Source organism: Delphinus delphis, chromosome 17, assembly GCF_949987515.2.
Source record: "Delphinus delphis chromosome 17, mDelDel1.2, whole genome shotgun sequence".
Lineage (NCBI taxonomy): Eukaryota > Metazoa > Chordata > Mammalia > Artiodactyla > Delphinidae > Delphinus > Delphinus delphis.
The window spans coordinates 13,028,825-13,050,087 of NC_082699.1; the positions used below are offsets into that span (position 1 = coordinate 13,028,825).

At 40.0% G+C, this 21,263-nt stretch overlaps 1 protein-coding gene across 1 annotated transcript in view; it reads right to left on the minus strand.

The window, feature by feature from the left end:
* Window positions 1-21,263, minus strand: part of CPA6 (carboxypeptidase A6) — a 263,083-nt gene that overhangs the window by 77,704 nt on the left and 164,116 nt on the right. The window contains exon 3 of the mRNA XM_060035168.1: window positions 8,997-9,121. Coding sequence (XP_059891151.1) covers window positions 8,997-9,121 — 125 coding nt within the window. The remainder of the gene's footprint in view (window positions 1-8,996; window positions 9,122-21,263) is intronic.

Genomic DNA, 21,263 nt, shown 5'->3' on the forward strand with positions numbered 1-21,263 from the left:
TTGTATCAGGGTGATGGTGGCCTTGTAGAATGAGTTTGGGAGTGTTCCTTCCTCTGCAATTTTTTGGAAGAGTTTGAGAAGGATGGGTGTTAGCTCTTCTCTAAATGCTTGATAGAATTCACCTGTGAAGCCATCTGGTCCTGGACTTTTGTCTGTTGGACGATTTTTAATCACAGTTGCAATTTCATTACTTGTGATTGGTCTGTTCATATTTTCTATTTCTTCCTGGTTCAGTCTTGGAAGGTTATACCTTTCTAAGAATTTGTCCATTTCTTCCAGGTTGTCCATTTTATTGGCATAGAGTTGCTTGTAGTAGTCTCTTAGGATGCTTTGTATTTCTGTGGTGTCTGTTTTAACTTCTTTTTAATTCCTAATTTTATTGATTTATGAGTCCTCTCCCTCTTTTTCTTGATGAGTCTGGTTAATGGTTTATCAATTTTCTTTATCTTTTCAAAGAACCAGCTTTTAGTTTTATTGAGCTTTGCTATTGTTTTGTTTCTATTTCATTTATTTCTGCTCTGATCTTGATGAGTTCTTTCCTTCTGCTTACTTTGGGTTTTGTTTGTTCTTCTTTCTCTAGTTCCTTTAGGTGTAAGGTTAGATTGTTTATTTGAGATTTTTCTTGTTTCTTGAGGTAGGCTTGTATAGTATAAACTTCCCTCTTAGAACTGCTTTTGCTGCATCCCATAGGTTTTGGATTGTCATGTTTTCATTGTCATTTGTTTCTAGGTATTTTTTGATTTCCTCTTTGATTTCTCCATGATCTCTTCAGTGATCTCTTGGTTATTTAGTATCGTACTGTTTAACCTCCATGTGTTTGTGTTTTTTATGTTTTTTTTTCCTGTAATTCATTTCTAATCTCATAGTGTTGTGGTCAGAAAAGATGCTTGATATGATTTCAATTTTCTTAAATTTACTGAGGCTTGATTTGTGAGCCAAGATGTGATCTATCCTGGAGAATGTTCCATGTGCACTTGAGAAGAAAGTGTAATCTGCTGTTTTTGGATGGAATGTCCTATAAATATCAATTAAATCTATCTAGTCTATTGTGTCATTTAAAGCTTCTGTTTCCTTATTTTCATTTTGGATGATCTGTCCATTGGTGTGAGGTGTTAAAGTCCCCCACTATTATTGTATTACTGTCGATTTCCTCTTTTATAGCTGTCAGCAGTTCCTTATGTATTGAGGTGCTCCTATGTTGGGTGCATATATATTTATAATTGTTATATCTTCTTCTTGAATTGATCCCTTGATCATTATGTAGTGTCCTTCCTTGTCTCTTGTAACATTCTTTATTTTAAAGTCTATTTTATCTGATATGAGTATAGCTACTCCAGCTTTTTTTTTTTCTTTTGATTTCCATTTGCATGGAATATCTTTTCCCATCCCCTCACTTTCAGTCTGTATGTGTCTCTAGGTCTGAAGTGGGTCTCTTGTAGACAGCATATATATGGGTCTTGTTTTTGTATCCATTCAGCAAGCCTTTGTCTTTTGGTTGGAGTATTTAATCCATTCACGTTTAAGGTAATTATCAATATGTATGTTCCTATGACCATTTTCTTAATTGTTTTGGGTTTGTCTTTTTAGGTCCTTTTCTTCTCTTGTGTTTCCCACTTAGAGAAGTTCCTTTAGCATTTGTTGTAGAGCTGATTAGGTGGTGCTGAATTCTCTTAGCTTTTGCTTGTCTGTAAAGCTTTTGATTTCTCCTTTGAATCTGAATGAGATCCTTGCTGGGTAGAGTAATCTTGGTTGTAGGTTCTTCCCTTTCATCACTTTAAGTATATCATGCCACTCCCTTCTGGCTTGTAGAGTTTCTGCTGAAAAATCAGCTGTTAACCTTATGGGAGTTCCCTTGTATGTTATTTGTCATTTTCCCCTTGCTGCTTTCAGTAATTTTTCTTTGTCTTTAATTTTTGCCAATTTGATTACTATGTGTCTTGGCATGTTTCTCCTTGCGTTTATCCTGTATGGGAGTTGCTATGCTTCCTGGACTCGGGTGGCTATTTCCTTTCCCATAATAGGGAAGTTTTTGACTTTAATCTCTTCAGATATTTTCTCTGGTCCTTTCTCTCTCTCTTCTCCTTCTGGGACCCCTAATGTGAATGTGAATGTCGTGAATAATGTGAATGTTGTTGCGTTTAATGTTGTCCCAGAGGTCTCTTAGGCTGTCTTCATTTCTTTTCATTCTTTATTCTGTTCTGCAGCAGTGAATTGCACCATTCTGTCTTCCAGGTCACTTATCCGTTCTTCTGCCTCAGTTATTCTGCTATTGATTCCTTCTAGTGTAGTTTTCATTTCAGTTATTGTATTGTTCATCTCTGTTTGTTTGTTCTTTAATTCTTCTAGGTCTTTGTTAAACATTTCTTGCATCTTCTTGATCTTTGCCTCCATTGTTTTTCCGAGGTCCTGGATCATCTTCACTATCATTATTGTGAATTTTTTTTCTGGAAGGTCGCCTATCTCCACTTCATTTAGTTGTTGTTCTGGGGTTTTATCTTGTTCCTTCATATGGTACATAGCCCTCTGCCTTTTCATCTTGTCTATCTTTCTGTGAATGTGGTTTTTGTTCCACAGGCTGCAGGATTGTAGTTCTTCTTGCTTCTGCTGTCTGCCCTCTGGTAGATGAGGCTATCTAAGAGGCTTGTGTAAGTTTCCTGATGGGAGGGACTGGTGGACTGGTGTTCTTGATGAGATCCCTGAGCTAGATACAGACTTGTCACCCTGGTACTCACCAGTCTCCTCTAACTAGAGCCATGAAGTAACAAGGTGCTCACTCCTTTACGTAAAGATGTTAAAGAGCCTCTCAGTGATTTTTCCTGGGCCTGGCAGGCAGCTAAAAAACTTCGCTTTCATATTTTATCTTTCCAAAGAACCTGTGGCTTGGTGCCATTAAAAGAACGTGTAATGGCATTTTTAAAAGAGTTTCAAAGTTGACCTGTGTAAGTCACTTAGTAAAAAAAAATTATCTTGAATTACTTGAATAAATACTTTTTGGTCCTCAAAGGAAGTAAATTTACTTAAGGTCATGCTGGGTGTAGGAAATTCCTTTTGATTTACTCATTTGTTATTTACCGAGGACCCACGGTAGACAAAGCACTTAATCTGGAATTTATCATCAGCTTACTGTTCTTTTTGTTTCAATTTTCAACCTTTAGAACTAGAAACATTAAAAATCAAGGTAAGGTATGGCACCACGTTGGTAAGTTCACTTGGTAGCTGCTTGCCATGGCTCAAAATATGAGTGGAGTTTAGATTGTCAGTCTGAATATGATCTGTATTAGTTCTTTCTTTCTTCCCCCAAAGAAAGGAGTTACAGATGAAAGTAGGTTTGTATGGATTAAAGAACTTTACAGTATTGCCAGTGTGGGGGTAAAGATCCAAATGAACTTCTTCGTCAATGTCCAATCTTCTTGTGTTGTGAGCGAATCTGGGGTGGTCAAGAAAAATGCGAGTTCGATTACGGCTGAGTTGGTTGGTTATAAACTGTCAACAAATTCCAGTTACAGTAGGCAATTTCCAGCTGTCTTTTCCTTGCCAGTACCATCTATCCATTTCTCCTGGCTACTTTTCTCTATTTCAAGAAAGTAAGGGGAAAAAAAAAATAGATTTGCCAAAGCCAGCAACCTACAGAAGAATCTCCTTCTGAATTTCCAGTTTAAAAAGATACATGAACACATACAAAAAAGTTTTCAAAATTATAAAAACCTTTATAGCACGTTTACAAAATTGAGCTCTAGTGTATTACTTTTGCATTATTTCCAAAATGGACAGACTTTCTAAATACTGGGTTGGCCAAAAAGTTCATTCGGGTTTTCCTTCAACATCAGGAAAATGTGAACGAACTTTTTGGCCACCCCAGTATAAACAAGCACAGATAATTTGTTTCCCCTCAAGGTAAGACCAATTCCTCATATTCATCACCAGAAAGTTCTGATGCTGATACATCTGCTTCTTTGGCAACTCTTGGTAGAACCATCACTGTACCCCTTAGAAAGCTAATATTTTCTCAGGAGTTTCAGTATGAAAAATTATGCTCCTTAATTGATTAGATCCTTAAGTCATTTGTCAACTGATAATGATAAACATATTACTAATCACATAACGAAATGAACTGTCAAAATAATTCTAATGGATAATTGCTCCTACAAAATATTTACCTTAATGTTTTCTAGTCAAGTTTGCTAGTGTTTTAACCAAAGTAAATGATGAGGTTTTTCAGTTTGAGGTTGTGGAATCACTCTAGTTGGGTATTAGTTTCTTTGATGAATCAACTCTTAAGCTTCTCAGTTTTAAAGTTTCCAAGTGCCCTAAATAGAGCTGGCCTTTGGATCCCCAGTATTTATCCATTCATTTAGGCCAGTGATTCTCAAGATGGCCTGCTTTAAAGTCACCCATGAGCTTTAAAAAATATGCCACACTGAGCCTTACTTAGACGAGAATCTCCTGTGCATAGGTATCGGGCCTTTCTAAAAAGCTCACCAGGTGATTTTAATATATTGTCAGGCTCAAATTTAGGCTAACTAATCTGGCAACTGATGGCTCTCAGTCCTCTTAGGTTCTATACTAGATAAAAGTGGAAGAGAGTATTAGAATACAGCTGGTCCTTGCTTCCTCTCTCCTCTCTTGAGTGTGTCTGCTGGATGTGGTCAACTGCCTCTCAGCATTTATGCCTATGCCCTCTTTGGACTTCCCGTGCTGAAAGGGCTGGGAAGCTGAAAAGTACTTTTCCTCGACTCTCTTACACCTGTGGTTCTGGGGACAAGTCTGTGAACTCTGACAAGACAGGAAGTTAAGAACGAGGCAGAGGCCATCTCCTGCTGCTGTGGCTGTGGCGTGTCGAGGTCGCAGAGGTGTGACGGTTTAGAGGCAGTCAGGTGGCTGGACTCAGAACTCCAGGGTCCAGTCACCAGCTTCCTGGCATGAGAGGCAATTATGGTAACGACAGTGGTGGCAGCAGTAGCACAGCAACAGCTTCCTGACTGCTGGGCTGTCACACCAGGTCTGCCTACTTGGTCCTTGTCAAGTAGGCAACTGGAAACCAGCAAGTTGATGAAAAGTCCATGAAATGGAACCTAAAATGGCTTTTTTTTTTGGGGGGGTACGCGGGCCTCTCACTGTTGTGGCCTCTCCCATTGTGGAGCACAGGCTCCGGACGTGCAGGCTCAGCGGCCATGGCTCACGGGCCCAGCCGCTCTGCGGCATGTGGTATTCCCGGACCGGGGCATGAACCCGCGTTCCCTGCATTGGCAGGCGGATTCCCAACCACTGCGCCACCAGGGAAGCCGCAAAATGGCTTTTTTGTAGTTTCTTAGTTCCTTATGGCTGATTATTATTTCTACCCCAATTGTATGTACTCCTAAAATAGCGACTCCTAGACCTATTAAGAACTTTCCAAGTGATGTCATCACTTAGTACAAAACCACCTCCCCAAACCTTCCAGGGAGGAGAAGGGGGGTGGTCAAAATTTGAAATTTTAAAGGTATTTAATTTTCAAAATGTTTTGAAATATTTTCAAATTCTTGAGAATTTTCAAATTCTCAAATTCTCAATATTTTCAAAATATTTTTATGGCAAAAGGAGTCATGTCATATCGATAAGGGGGCTGGATCACCTGGGGCCAGACACATGCGGTCACATAAAGATGACTATAACTATATGTTATGTACAGTTGTACAGAGTAAATGATCATCTTTGAAAATACCCCTGGCTACAATAATAAAAGTCAATTAAAACGATCTCTACCTACCAGCCCCGTGGAACTTAACTGTTCTCTGTTATTATCTTGGGAACAACAAAATGAATGATTCTAAATGAGTGCTCTCCATGAGGAGACAACTGGTTTAAAACACTTGTTTGTTAGACTCTATTCTCTGTGGAATAAAGGGTGATATTTGATTCTGTATCAGTTCCACATGACCTATATTGAATGGCAGGAAATAGACACTTGTTAAAATAACTGGTATATTCTTTTCTTCCAAATAATAATTAATAACTGGTATATTCTTTTCTTCCAAATAATAATTAATGAAGCATGTGAGTTTTTACTGAGGACCTACAGATATATAAGCACTTCCCTGAAAGGCATTCAGAGAATCAAAGCATGCTTTCAAAGCTACAGCAATGACTAAAATGTGTTCAGTATGAACAAGAGTTTTATGCACAGCTTTGACTCTACCCTGTTCTAGAAACACAGATAAAATACCTTTCTGCAAAAAGCCTATAAGTATTTTAATAAGCCTGTAAATATGTCTCTGGCAGGTAGGTATTTGTGTGGACCAGGGAGGGGTGTCACAGCCCCTGTGCACCCCTTGGCCCAGCCTTCCACTGAGACTAGGGTTCTCACCATTGACTCAGAGCCATGAACCCTTCCCAGGCCTCGCCAGACACCATCAGGGATCTTTCTGCCAGTTTTGGCAGTACAACCACTTGCTGAAAAGTTGGAGTAGTTAAGGTTAGTCATTTCCAATCATGCCTCTCAGCCCTGAAATCCTAGGGTTCCAGACAAAAGGTAACTCACTCATTCCCTTCTCACTAATTCACTAGCCTGTGTTTCTCCCCCCCAGATCCTACACTGACTCTCCATCTCTTCACCACATCCTTTTGCCTTGTGCCTGTTGGAATCCCTCTTTGAGTGTAAATAAAATTCCTACATCCTCCAGTCTCTTCAGAGAACTCTCTCTTCTCATATTCTTGCCCCAGTAGAAACCAGACTTTCTCAAGGACACAGATTCTTCCGTGGCTGTCTCTTCTCCCACTTCTCTGACCACGGGGCCAGAAGGGAGGGAGGTCAGCATCCTCCTGGGCTCCCATTGGTGCTTCCCCATTAATCTTCTAACTTCCAGGAAAAGCTCATCCTCCCTTCAGCATCAGGCCATTCCTGGTTGCTTACCTCCAAGCTGGTATTTCCTGTCCCAGGAGTACGTTCTCTCCCCCCACCTCTAATCTAGCCATAAGCCAAGGAGATTCAAGACTGCTGGGGGATGGTTTGCTGGTGATTAAGCCCACTCATCCCATCCTTTCCTTTCCTTTTCCTTTTCCTTTCCTATTTATAACATCTTTATTGGAGTATAATTGCTAGCCTACTCTTTCTTGACCGCATCAGCCTCAATGACCTCCACCCACCTCAGCCATCTCCTTCATTGCTACCCCTATAATCTTGTCACCAGCCATAAATGTTCTTCCCCAGAACTATTAACATCCAATAGCCTACACTTTATCAAAACTTCTTTCCTTCCAGTTTGTTGCCCTCACACCTGTTTTAAATATAAAGATCTTAATACCCTTGATTCTTCCGTCTTGTCCCATCATTCTTCCTAGACTCTCCTCCCTTCCTATCCAGACTAGACCCCATGGATGACTACTTGAGCTAGTCTCTCACTAGGAACCTCAACTTCCCTCCACCCTGATCTTTTTGTGGTCCTAACCAACAAAACCTCAACTCTGTATCAGTACTGCAATCTCTCGTCTCCGCAACAACCACTGTTATTGGTTCTTACCCCGATTTTTCTCTCACAACACTCTTTAACCCCTATTTCTTTACTCTGAGTAGATACATTTTGCTTCTCACTTCATCCAGATAATTTGGCTGTCAGTTATGATCTCTTTAAACTTGTTGACTCTCTTCTCCACAATCTTAACTAGATCCACACTTACCTCTTTGGTCTTATAGGATAAGCTATCTTACACTAGTGTTCAAACCCCCTCCCTCACCTGTGCATTCTTTCCTGCATCATCAATGTCTCCTTCCTTGCTGGTCCTTCCCTTCAGCTTACAGGCCAAAATTGCCTCCTTACCCTAACATGCCGAGTCTCAAGCATCCGCTGATGTAGCATCTTCCTGTAGTCGCTCCTCAATCTCTGCCTCTCTCCTTATTGTAACTTCTAAGAGTAGTAGAATAGTCTGCTCTCCTGTTCCATGTTCTCACCTCCTGTTCACTTTTCTGTCTTCTGCTCCTAACAATCTAATGCTACATTAGAGTTACCAGTGCCATTTCCATCATCACATCCAAAGGGAACTGATCGATCGTTTTCTGGCAGGATATCACTGCAGCACTTGGTGCCACTGACATCCTTCCTCTCAAAAGGTTTTTGTTTCTTCTTTGACTCCTGCGACTATTTCCCACTTGTTCCATTCTTACTGCTTAACTATTCCTTAGAAAAACAAAAAACAAACCCCTCAAAATATCCAAACCCGTCTACTCAGTCACCACAGACAGAAGACTTGGAGTCATCCTTGATTCCTCCTCTTCCACCTACATCCAAACAAGTGCAGAGTCCAGGTGGGTTTGCTTCTGAAACATCTTTTGGAGTTCTCTCTTGATTCTAGGACTCTGGTCCTGACTCAGGGGCCTCGTTCTCTCTCATCTGGATCACTACTGTGGCCTCGTACCGCTCCCTCCACCCACTTACATGTGGTTCCCCTGCTGACATCCTCCAGTTGTGCAGCATCACCCACAAGATGAGGTCCGAGCTCCTAACTCTGAACAGCAGGCTGCCCACCACCTGGCCTCCCCCCCAGTTCTCCAGCGTCTTTTCTTTCTGCTCCCCAACTTATACCAGTTCCCTGCACACATACGATGCTGCTTCTTGCCTTTGCTGGCATTGTACCTCTGCCTTCAAGGTCCTGAGTCTCATCCTTGGTCTAACTGACACAGCTCCTGCAGAGTCTGGCTTTTTTCTGTCCCTGTCTCCCTATCCACCTTGTAGCCATGGATAAGCTACTCTCCTTTCCTCACACAGTAAAATGCTTCCATGTTTACACTGATTACTTACAGGTAATGGTGAAATGACAGGGAAGTGTGGCTGCTTCCCACTCCCCCATTACACTAATAAGAAGCTCATGAAAGGCAAATATAACTGTGTTATATTCATGTTGGTTTCCCCAGTGTGAAAAATAGAACCTGAAACAGTTGTTGGCACTTAATGCATAACCTGAATACAGTTATCATTCAGTTCAACTGAGTACAAATGAATTAAGCAAGGAAAAAGCATGCTTACTTGTAGTGGATGTTGGTTTCCTGTAGGAAGGCTAACAGGGCTCGGGAACCATTGTGGGGAATATGGACATCAGTAACTGTTCCCTCTGATACCTGGGAGATACTGCTGGGCTGCCACAGGTCCACCTGTAGTGCAGGAACCAACCTATAATTCATATTCAGTGTAGGTGGGGAAAGATCCATGTCACAATGTCAAACATGTTGTCTTGTTTGCATACAGCAATACCAAACACATTTTAGAATTAGACTCAATGCTTACATCACCAGGGTAAAACTCCTAGTTGATTTTGAACTTAGTGTCCAAATTATATGACAGCTATATAGAACGTGATCGTTTACAAGTACTAGTTTAAAGACCAATCCATGAAAGTCACAAGATAAAAATGAGGTAAAAAAGTTTTAAGTATGACTTTGATATTGCTTAAAATTATTTATTGCACAAATATTTGAATACTAGTAAGAAAGAGAAAGGTATAAGTGACCCTTCATCCTACTATACAAGCAAATCGTGGTGGCTTGACAACGTTTGGTAACTTTAAATGGAGCATTCTCCTGATGCCACCTCCCCCCACGACTTTTTGCCTGTTCACCAGTTCCTCCTCAGCCTTCACATGTCAGTAGAAACATGCCTTTCTCGGGGGGGACTTGTCAGCTAGGGTAGGGCTCCTTGTCATGGTTCTTAGAGCACCTCGTGCTTCTTTCATCACGTAACTGCCTCTTACCAGAACGTAAGCTCCACGAGGGCAGGGGATTTGTCCACTTGGTTACCACCCCATGCCAAGCGCCTGAAACAATGCCTTGTGCATATTAGCAACTCGGTCGTTATTTGCTGCATGAGTGTAGACCCCACAGGGTAACTGACTACACGTTCATCACGTGTTCAGTGTTCTGTAGGAATGCTGGAAGCATGTTTGGCTTATAGCAGTGTCCCCAGTGCTTGTCTAGTGTTCCACGCCTGGCATTGAAAGAATGACTGAATTCGGTGGGGATGGAGGACAGCCCCATCTTCTGCACGAGCCAAGAGCTACATGTTCAATACGGCACAGTTTGCCTTTGCAGTCACGCCTACGTCTCCTATTTGGGACTCCCTCTTCCTGCGTGTCTTGTCTTGGTCTGCAGGATCTTGATCTCTGCTAAGACCTTATCTGATAAAGTTTAGTTACTTCATCTTTACTTAGGTGTCAGTGTCCACATTCTGTTAGAGAACTCTAGAAGACTGAAAAGATTTCGGGACTGAAGGAAGTACACCCCTGGTGGTATAATTTCATCTGCAACAGGGTAGAGAGGCCTTTATTTTGGGGACAATGAATTTACCTGTTTTTCTTTCAAGAAGCTAACTTGCAAGGGCAGCTCTGACTCAACTAACATGCTAATCCAACAAGCATAGCACAACGGAAGTGTGGGGCTGGGAGGGATGCTGAGAGGTCATTTGATCCATCTGTCGGCCCTTGGGCAAGGATACATCTAGGACTGGACCCAACTGTCCCCATTTGATGCATCTAAGCCATATCTTTCATGTTTCCCAAAGAGGAGAGTTGACACTATCCTAATTTAACTCTCATCCACATTTAACAAGATTGTCAGACATTTTCTTAATCCGTTACACCGCAGCACACTTTTCATTTTTTCTTGTTCCATTCTTCAGTGAGGAATGGCTGATTTCTTGCCCTTGTGAGATAAAGAGCTTTTCTCTACACGTTAGATTTTCTAATCCTTTAATCATCTTTGCCTCTAAACCCATTACAGAGACAGATTTTGATCTTAAGGTGTATCACCTAGTACCTGTGGAGATGAGGAAGCAGTGCTCTATTTAGAGGGTGGAGAGCCACAGGAACCTGAAATATCTGAACAACCACTCTGGTGATGAGTCTGTAAGTGTTGTTTTCTGGGGCATATGCTAAAATAAGAATCCTCATCCCACAGAAGAGAGTAACTTCCCCATAGGAAAAGTCCATGGAAGAAACAGACCCTATGGCCTGACCTGGAGAAGGCTTCCTAGGAAACGTCATCAGAAAACAGTTGGTCTAAAAGAAACCAACAAAAAAGAATTTGCAAAAATCAGGAACTGTATTTTGTTTTGATATTAGAAAAGTAAATTAAAATGTGTTCTCCAGTAATATTTTAGGGAAGGGGTGCTTGGATAAGTAACATGGCTATTTCAGTCTGGGTGGCAGGCAGATGCCTGTATCAAGATATAGGGGACAGTAATACTCACGTGAGATTTGTAAAGTACCACACACTTTATAGACGTTTCTAGACTCAGGTTCATAGAAGTCAAGTCACTTTCCCAAGGATGCACAGCTACCAAACGGTGACACAGGATATGCCTAACTCCAGTGCCCATAATCGCTGGCTGGGTAAGTGTCTCCAGGATTTCCTGAGACTATCTCAGAATACGAAGCACCTTCCAACTTCCTGACTTAGTGTTTGAGACAGTCTGGTTTGGTGGGTCTCACATCCTGGTCTGTCCTGTTAGGGGTTTCTTGCCCTAAGAATTATATATGCAGGTATTTCAAAGTTCTAATCAGCCCACCATGGGCAGGTTACCATCAATCATTTATGCAGAGCCTGATCCCATCTGGATGAAGTGATTCTGAACTGACCCTGGATTGGGTGACCCTGGATTATGATGACAAAGTATCACCGGCCTGGTCAGGATGGCCTAAGGCTGTTTGCCAACCGTCTCAGGTCTTCACTGCAAACAGCCATCTGATCTTCCAAGGAAAGGATGCTCCTCTGCAGAGCCTTGGAAGCTGGTGGTTGTTCCCATGCATTCCTTTCCTTATATGACTGAGTCACAGCCAGATCTATTCAAGAGATGGAGGCAGTTTATTGTAAAGGTCAACAGCACGGACTTGGGAATCCAACGGCTCTGGGCTGGAATGCTAGCTCTGCAGGACTGACTGCGTGACTTTGAGGTTTTAACATTTCTGAGCCTTAGATTCCTCATCTGTACTGTGAAGATCATTTTAAAACCTACCCACAGGTTTTTTGTTTTTAAGATTAACTGGAATATTAGAAGTAAAACACATAGCAGAGAGTCTGGCACACAGTGACAGCTTGAAAGCTATTAACTTTGCTCTTACTGTTATCTGAAAAGCATATGGGTGGCCAACATGGTGGAGTAGGAAGACCTAGAGCTCACCCCCTCCCAAGAGCACACCATAATTACAACTATTTACTGAGCAGCTACAGATGAGAATGACCTGAAGACTAGCAGAAAGATTTGCCACAACTAAAGGTATAAAGAAGGAACCACGGGGCTTCCCTGCTGGCGCAGTGGTTGAGAGTCCACCTGCCAATGCAGGGGACACGGGTTCGTGCCCCGGTCCGGGAGGATCCCACGTGCTGCGGAGCGGCTAGGCCCGTGAGCCATGGCCGCTGGGCCTGCGCCTCCGGAGCCTGTGCTCCGCAACGGGAGAGGCCACAGCAGTGAGAGGGCCGCATACTGCCAAAAAAAAAAAAAAAAAAGAAGGAACCACAACAAGACGGTAGGAGGGATGGAGATGCAGTAATAGTCAAGACTGCAGCCCTGGGTAGATGGCCCACAGCCAGGAGGAAAATCACGATTGCAGGGGTTCTTCCCAAGGAACAAGGGGTCCGAGCCTCACACTGGGCTCCTGCAAAGGAAGATGAGCCCCAGACTGTCTGGCTTTGAAGGCCAGTGTGACTGAGACTCCCCCTGGGGACATAGATACTGATGGCAGCCATTTTGGGAAGCTCATGGTACCACAAGGACACGGCTGCTGGCAAACTCCATTTTGGGGTCCTCCCTCTAGCCTATTAGTGCGAGGTGCTAACCTGCTCCCCAGGTTAGCAGCCTGGTGACCCGGCAGCGTCCCCCTGAGGCAGGGCCTGGTAGCAAAATGCTTTAAAAAAGGAACAATTAGAGAATAAAAAAGAGCAGAAATTTATAATCCAATAGAATAATTAGAAAACAAAGTTGAGAAAATTTCCCAAGATGAAGCACAAAATGGTAAAAAGATGGCAAATAGAGAAAATGTAAGAAAAGAAATTAAATCATAAGTCCAACATCTGATGAATGAGAGTCATAAAGACAGAGTAGAAGGGAGAACATTATCAGATCATTTATACAAGAATTTTCAGAACTGAAAAACATGAATTTCCAGATTAAAAGGGGTTACTGAAAGCACAATGAATAGACCCACGCCAAATTACATCATAAAATTTCAGAATACCAGGAATAAAGAAAAGATCTAAAAGCTTTTAGACAGTTTACGCTAACGACCAAGGAGCCACAGGACTTAACATTTCCAGCAATAGAGAGAACTAGAAAACTTCAACGCTCTTCTGCTGCAAGACAACTAGAAAATACTGAATAAAATATAATTAACATTCCTTTAAAAGTAGAGTGGGGCTCCCCTCCAAACATAAGGGAAATTCCCAGTAGCCTAAAATAAAGAAGAGAATGCCAGTTAGGGCTGTGTGCACATGGGTTATAATGGTAATTCAGGTTCAGAATTGTGGGAATCTGTCACAACCATACAGGGAATAAGGTTGAGATCTGGGGCCCAAAGTTTGGAGCTGGAACTGAGATTCTAGCATAAAATCTCATAAAACTGAGATTCTGAAACCTTGTTGAAGAAGAGCTCGTGAAAAAAAATTATAAAACACATGAGTGAGGTATCCGCTGTAAGTAAAAGCCAATATAGTCAACACATGGCAGGATTATTCAACTGAATATCTTCATAGTATCTAAAAGAACGGCTAGAGCAATTTCCTGAAAAAGAAAGGAAATGAAGGGCTCTTGGAATTTCTGAAGATGAGATACTTTGATGTGGTTATCACTGCATACAGATGGAATATTTAAGACAATTACGTTATTAACAGGGGAAAGGTAAAGGAGCTTCAAGGGAGGGAACGTGTCTACAAAAACACAGAAAAAGGCATCAGAAAAAAACAGTTTCAAAAAAGAAATAAGAAAATACGTCAGTAAATATAGTTAATTAAAAACGATTACATTCACCAGTTTAAAAAGAGCATGAATATTGAATAATAGAAAGTATTCTCCTCAGTACTGGTTACAAGAGACATAAAATAAAAACAACGAAAACAAAAGAATGGAAAAAGATATATACCATACAAATACTAAAGAAAGAAAAGCTGGTAGAACTATATTAATAGCAAAGCATTTAGGGCAAAACCACTTTTGGGGATAATATAGTAATATGTATATCACTATATATAGTGTACAAATATAAAAATACGTCTATCTGTATCTATATACATATGTATGTACATATGCACATCCATCTATACTGATAAAATGCTCAATATACCAGGAAGATATAAATACTACAATCTGAGTGTATCCAATAAAACAGTATCAAAATATATATGGCAAAAATGGACAATATCATCAGGATTTTAAATTATAAATCTTCCATTATATCTCAGTAACCAAAAGATCAGATTTGCTTCCCAAGCACACTTAGAAATTTTTTGAAAATTAACTCAATACCAGGCTACAAAATAAGTTTTAACAAATGTCAGAGAATGTAATTAAATTTAGAAATCAATGACAAAATATATCTACATTTAGAAATTAAAAAACAGACTTTAAATAACTTGTGGGTTAAAGAAGACACTGTAGTAAAATTAGGACCAAATCAAAACTAAATAGAGCATTTCTAAGAGAGGAATTTATGACCTTAAATGATCCTGTTACAGAAGAATAAAGATGAGAAATTGATGGGTCATATGTCTAAATCAAGAAGTTAGAAAAATAGTAATACACAAAAAATTATAGAATACAGGGTATAATAAAAAGAGGATAAATTGATAAAATGGAAAAAAAAGTAATGGTGAGGATCAAGAAAACCAAAAATTGGTCTTTGAAACATTCAAAATAGAAAAATTATTAGCACATCTGCTTAAGAACAAAAGAATGAAGGTTCAAATGACCAATATTAGCAGCGAGAAAGTGATAACCTGAGGAAAACGATTATAAGCCAATCTTACTTATGAACGTGCCAACCCTAGCAATGTATGTTAGCAAACTAAATATAGGAAAAAGGTATTAACATCATTACTGAATGCAATTATTAGTTTAACATTATTAGTGTATTTCATCATATTAATAGTAATGTATTAAAGAAGTCGTATGATCATATCAATACACTCAGAAAAAAAAAGTATCCATAGAAATTAGTACTGAAAAAGTGTACTTCCTTAGGCTATTAAAGAGTATCTACCAAAAATCTTCAGCAAGCATCTGTATACAAGAGTAGTGTTAGAAGCATTCATTTTAAAGTCAGAAACAACAGACTGCCAACAAACACATGAAAGGATGCTCAACATCATTAATCATTAGAGAAATGCAAATCAAAACTACAATGAGATATCATCTGACACCAGTCAGAATGGCCATCAGCAAAAAATCTAGAAACAAATGCTGGAGAGGGTGTGGAGAAAAGGGAACACTCTTGCACTGCTGGTGAGAATGTGAATTGGTACAGCCCCTATGGAGAACAATATGGAGGTTCCTTAAAAAACTACAAACAGAACTACCATATGACCTAGCAATCCCACTACTGGGCATATACCCTGAGAAAACCATAATTCAAAAAGAGTCATGTACCAAAATGTTCATTGCAGCTCTATTTACAATAGCCCAGAGATGGAAACAACCTAAGTGCCCATCATCGGATGAATGGATAAAGAAGATGTGGCACATATATACAATGGAATATTACTCAGCCATAAAAAGAAATGAAATTAAGCTATTTGTAATGAGGTGGATAGACCTAGAGTCTGTCATACAGAGTGAAGTAAGTCAGAAAGAGAAAGACAAATACTGTATGCTAACACATATATATGGAATTTAAGAAAATGTCATGAAGAACCTAGGGGTAAGACAGGAATAAAGACACAGACCTACTAGAGAACGGACTTGAGGATATGGGGAGGGAGAAGGGTGAGCTGTGACAAAGCGAGAGAGAGGCATGGACATATATACACTACCAAACATAAGGTAGATAGCTAGTGGGAAGCAGCCTCATAGCACAGGGAGATCAGCTTGGTGCTTTGTGACCGCCTGGAGGGGTGGGACAGGGAGGATGGGAGGGAGGGAGACACAAGAGGGATGAGATATGGGAACATATGTATATGTATAACTGATTCACTTTGTTATAAAGCAGAAACCAACACACCATTGTAAAGCAATTATACCCCAATAAAGATGTTAAAAAAAAAAAAAGTCAGAAACAAAGTAAATGTATTTTAATGCCAGTTCCACAGATTCTCATACTGAGGGTCACTGCCAACAAGAGAATAAAGAAAAAAAAAAAAAGGCTAAAACCCAAAGAAACAAGACTGTCGTTATTCACAAATCACTGTATACAGAGAAGGCAAGAGAGTCAATACAGGTAAACCATGAAAATTCAGAGATTAGCAGCATTTATAGATATAATATCAAAGTAAATATATACACACACATCAATGTAAATGTGTTTTGCTCAGCCTTGAAATATCTTCACAAAAATAACATTAAGTGAAAAAGCAGGTTATAGATTAGTAGGTATAGGTGATGTCACCAAAATGGTGACATAGGAGACCCCAGCCCCCATCCTCCAACAAAGATCAACAATTAGATATCCACGAATACAAACAGCTCTGGGTGAAATTTGGAGTCTACTTAAGTTTCAGCAACACAGTGGAACAAAAAACCCGGAGAATAACTGCACAAGAAGAAAAGACAGCTTCATTTTGCCTGCATCATCCCATTCCCCAAATGAGCATTGCTCAGTACCAAGAGGGAACATCCCAGTTAGAAAGCATTCCCCTCGGTAGGAAAGGAAGAGCAAGGGAAGCAACCAGCTTCTGCGGTCTTTGGGGCCCTACACGGAGGCCCTGCTCCAGTTACATCTTACCCAGCCTGGCAAAGCTGAAACGTATAGCACGGGCTAGGAACAAGGAAGAAAAGCACGGGCTACTGATAGCAGCCATGTAGTGGGAGTAGATCATGGTTCACAGTGACCTCTTTAAAGAGAAAATGAGTAGGAATTGCCACTGAAGAAGGAACCAATGGCCAACACAGCTGCCACAGACCTCCTGCACATTTCATCAGCTTTTGCCCCAAAGGTATTCATATTTGCTGATGCCAGCTGTCTGAGTTCCCCCTCTCCCTACCCCCTACCTCCAATCTTGGCAGAGCCTGGGAACTGTACCAGCAGCCAGTCAGGCCTCTGTGGCTGTGCAAGTACAAACATTTGACCTGCTTTGACCCCTGTGGCTGACCCCCACTACTGTGCACGTACTCAGGGCTGCCCCTCCAGCTGGGCACTTGCATGCAACTGAACTGATGCTCATTACCAAGCTCCACTGCAGCGTGCCCACCTTGAGGGAGATTGTATAGCCAGAGGAGAGTATGCTCACAGCCAGGGCCCCTGCAACTGCCTGTGGGTCCAGCTCAGGCCCTGTCTTCTGTCACTGGCCTGCACCATGATGCTCACCTGTAGTTAGCTTCTCCAGCTGCACACCTGCCTCGCCCAGCCCTGTCACCAGCCTCACTGCAGTGCACACACCCAGGCGGAGATTGTGTAGTGATGGGAGGGCACACCAACAACCAGGGCTCCTGTAGTTTCCAGTAAGCTCATGGTTAACCCTGACCCTTGCTGCCTGTCTTGGCCCCTATTACTACAAGTATATCTGCATCCAGCCCCTGCTACTACACAGGGACCTGCAGTCGGTCCCCACAGCTGAGTGTGTGCATACCACCTGCTCTGGTCACCAATTCTGCTTGCCCTGATCTATAGCCATTGGACCTGGAGGAGCTGCCAAGGACCCCAACAGCCCTTGCAGCTGCCATGAACCCCCCACAAGTGTTTGCAAAGGACCACACAGTTGTTGATGCTTTGGACCTCAGTGGTCTGAGCTAAAGAGCCATCATACACCCCTGGACCTGGGACCACTACATGTCCCCACAGTTGCACCCTGTACCATAAGACCCTAGCATCACAGCATGCCCCCACCTGCAGGTGAAAATCTTCCCTTAGGGAAGTCAGTCCACAAAATCTGGAAGAAGTGACTGCTCCTTCAAATGTGCAGATACTTACGCAAGCCTACAGGGATCACAAAGAATTAGGGAATCATGACTCCACCAAAGGAATATAGTAAACCTCCAGTAACTGGCCCCAAGGAAATGGAGATTCAGGAATTGCCTGACAAAGAATTCAAAACAATTATTCTAAAAATGCTTAGAGAGCTACAAAAGATCACAATTTAACGACATCAGAAAAAACAATACAAGAACAAAATGAGAAGTTTAGTAAAGTAGAAAACAAAAAAGAACCAAACAAAATTTGGAGCTGAAGAATACAATGACTGAACTAAAGAACAGAGAGTTTTAACATTAGATTTGCACAAACTGAAGAGAGAATCAGTGAGCTACAAACGGGTCATCTGAAATTATCCACTTAGAAGAGCAAAAAAAAAAAAAAAAAGCCTATAGGACTTATGGGACACCATAAAAAAGAAATAATGAACACATCACTGGAGTCCCAGAAGGAGATGAGAGAGAAAAAGGGGAAGAAAGCTTATTTAAAGAATAATGGCTGAGAACATCCCAAACCTATGGAGAAATTTGGACATCGAAGTTCATGAAGCGAATAGGTCATGCCAAAATTTCAATCCAAGAAGTTCTTCTCCAAAACACATTGTAAGAAAACTAAAATCAAAGACAGAATTTTGGCAGCAAGAGAGAAAAAATTCTCTCATCAAAGGGAATCCCCATTAGGCTATCAGTGGCAGAGAACTTGCAGATCAGAGGAGAATGGGATGTTATATTCAAAGTGCTGAAAGAAAGGAACTGTCAACCAAGAATACTCTACCCAGCAAAGTTGTCCTTCAGAAATGAAGGCCAAATAAAGACTTTCCCTAATAAACAAAAGCTGAGGGAATTCATCATCAATAAACTTGCCTTACAAGAAATGCTGAAAGGAGTTCTTCAAGCTGAAATGAAAGGATGATAATTAGAAACATGAACACATACAACAGCAATGATAAAGGTAAGCTTATAGTCATATTCAGAATGCTCTAATACTGTAATATAGTGGCATGTTAACTACTTAACTCTAGGGTAAAGGTTAAAGGAAAAATGCATTAAAAAGGGCTATAGCTACAGTTTGTTAATGGATACAGAATATAAAAAGATGTAAATTGTGACATCAAAAACATAAAAACAGGGAGTAAAAGGGTAGTTTTTGTATGTTATTGAAGTTGAATTGTTATCAGAGTAACTAGGCTGTATTTAGTGTCTTATATAAGTCTCACAGTAACCACAAAACAAAAACTACAATACATTCACAAGAGATAAAGAGAAGGAAATAAAAAAAAAACCACTATGGAAAAATCATCAATTCACATAAGAAGGCACCAAGAGAGAAAGAAAAGAATAAAGGAACCACAAAATAGCCATAAAAATATTTAAGTTGGCATTAATAAGTCCTTATATATTAATAATTACTCAAAATGTAAATGTGTTGAATTCTCCAATCAAAAGACATGAAGTAAGTGAAGGATACAAAACAAGAACCAACTATATTCTGCCTACAAGAGACTCACGTCAGCTTAAGGACACATATAACTCATGGGAAGGGACGGAAAAAGATATTCCATGAAAGTTAAAAACAAGAGATTCGGGGTACCTATACTTATAGTCAGACAAAATAGACTTTAAATTAAAAATGGTAACCGAGACAACGTCATTATATAATGGTAAGGGGTCAATTCATCAAGAAGTTATAGCATTTATAAATATATATGCATATTATCAGATCTAAATATATTAAGCAAATACAAATGAATCTGAAGGGAGACTATGTAGTCAAAAATACAATAATAGTAAGAGATTTCAATATTCCACTTTCAATGATGGCTATATCATCCAGACAGAAAATCAACAATCAAACATGGGACTTAAACCATACTTTAGACCAAATGGACCTAACAGATATTTCATTCAACAGCAGCAGAATACACATTCTTCTCCAGTGCACACGGAATATTCTCCAAGATAGATGATGCCCCAAAACAAGTCTTAGCAAATTTAAGAAGATTGAAATCATACCAAACATCTTGTCTGAACACAGTGATATGAAACTAGAAATCAATACCAGAAGGATAACTGGAAAACTCACAAGTGTGGAAATTAAACAACACAATCCTGAAGAGCCAAAGAGTCAAAGAGGAGATCAAAAGGTATTTTAAAGTATCTTCAAACAAACAAAGATGGAAACACAATATATCAAAACCTATGGGATGCTACAAGCATTTGCAATATAGAAATTTAAATTGATAAATGCCTGCATTAAGAAAAAAGATCTCAAACAACTTTGCAACTCAAGGAACTAGAAAAAGAAGAAAATACTAAGCCCAAAGTAAGCAGAAGAAAGGAAATAATGACCAGAGTGAAAAATAAATGAGAGACCAGAAAAACAATAGCTAAGATTAATGAAACTGAGAAGTTTTTTTCTAAAAAAGATAAGTAAAATTTACAAAACTTTAGGTACACTAAGAAAAAAAGAAGTCTAAATAGTTTTTTTAGACTAGAGAAAAGACTTTATTTTACTTACTCATATAAGTAAATTCAGACATTTTACAACTAATACAACCAATACAAAGGATCATAAGGGACTCCTATGAACAATTATACACCAAAAAATTGGACAACCTATGAGAAACAGATATATTCCTAGAAACATACAACCTACCAAGACTGAATCATGAAGAAATAGAAAATCTGAACAGACCAATAGCTAGTAAGGAAATTGAATCAGTAATCAAAAACCTCCCAACATAGAAAAACCCAGAATGAGATGGTTTCGCTGGTTAATTCTATCAAACATTTAAAGAAGACTTAACACTTACCTTTCTCAAACTCTGAAAAAATTTAAAACTAATTTTATGAGGCCAACATTACACTGATGCCACAAGAAAAGAAAACTACAGGTCAATATCCCTGATGAATACAGATGTAAAACTTCTCAACAAAATATTAGCAAACTGAATTCAACAGGACATTAAGAGGATCATACACTATGGTCAAGTGGAATTTAACCCTGGAATTCAAGGATGGCTCAACATATACAAATCAATTAATGAGATACACCACATTAATAGAGTAAAAAATAAAAATCAAATGATAATCTCAATAGATGCAGAAAAAGTATTTGACAAAAGACAACATCCTTTCATGATAAAAATGCTCAACAAATTGGGTATAGAATGTACCTCAACACAATAAAGG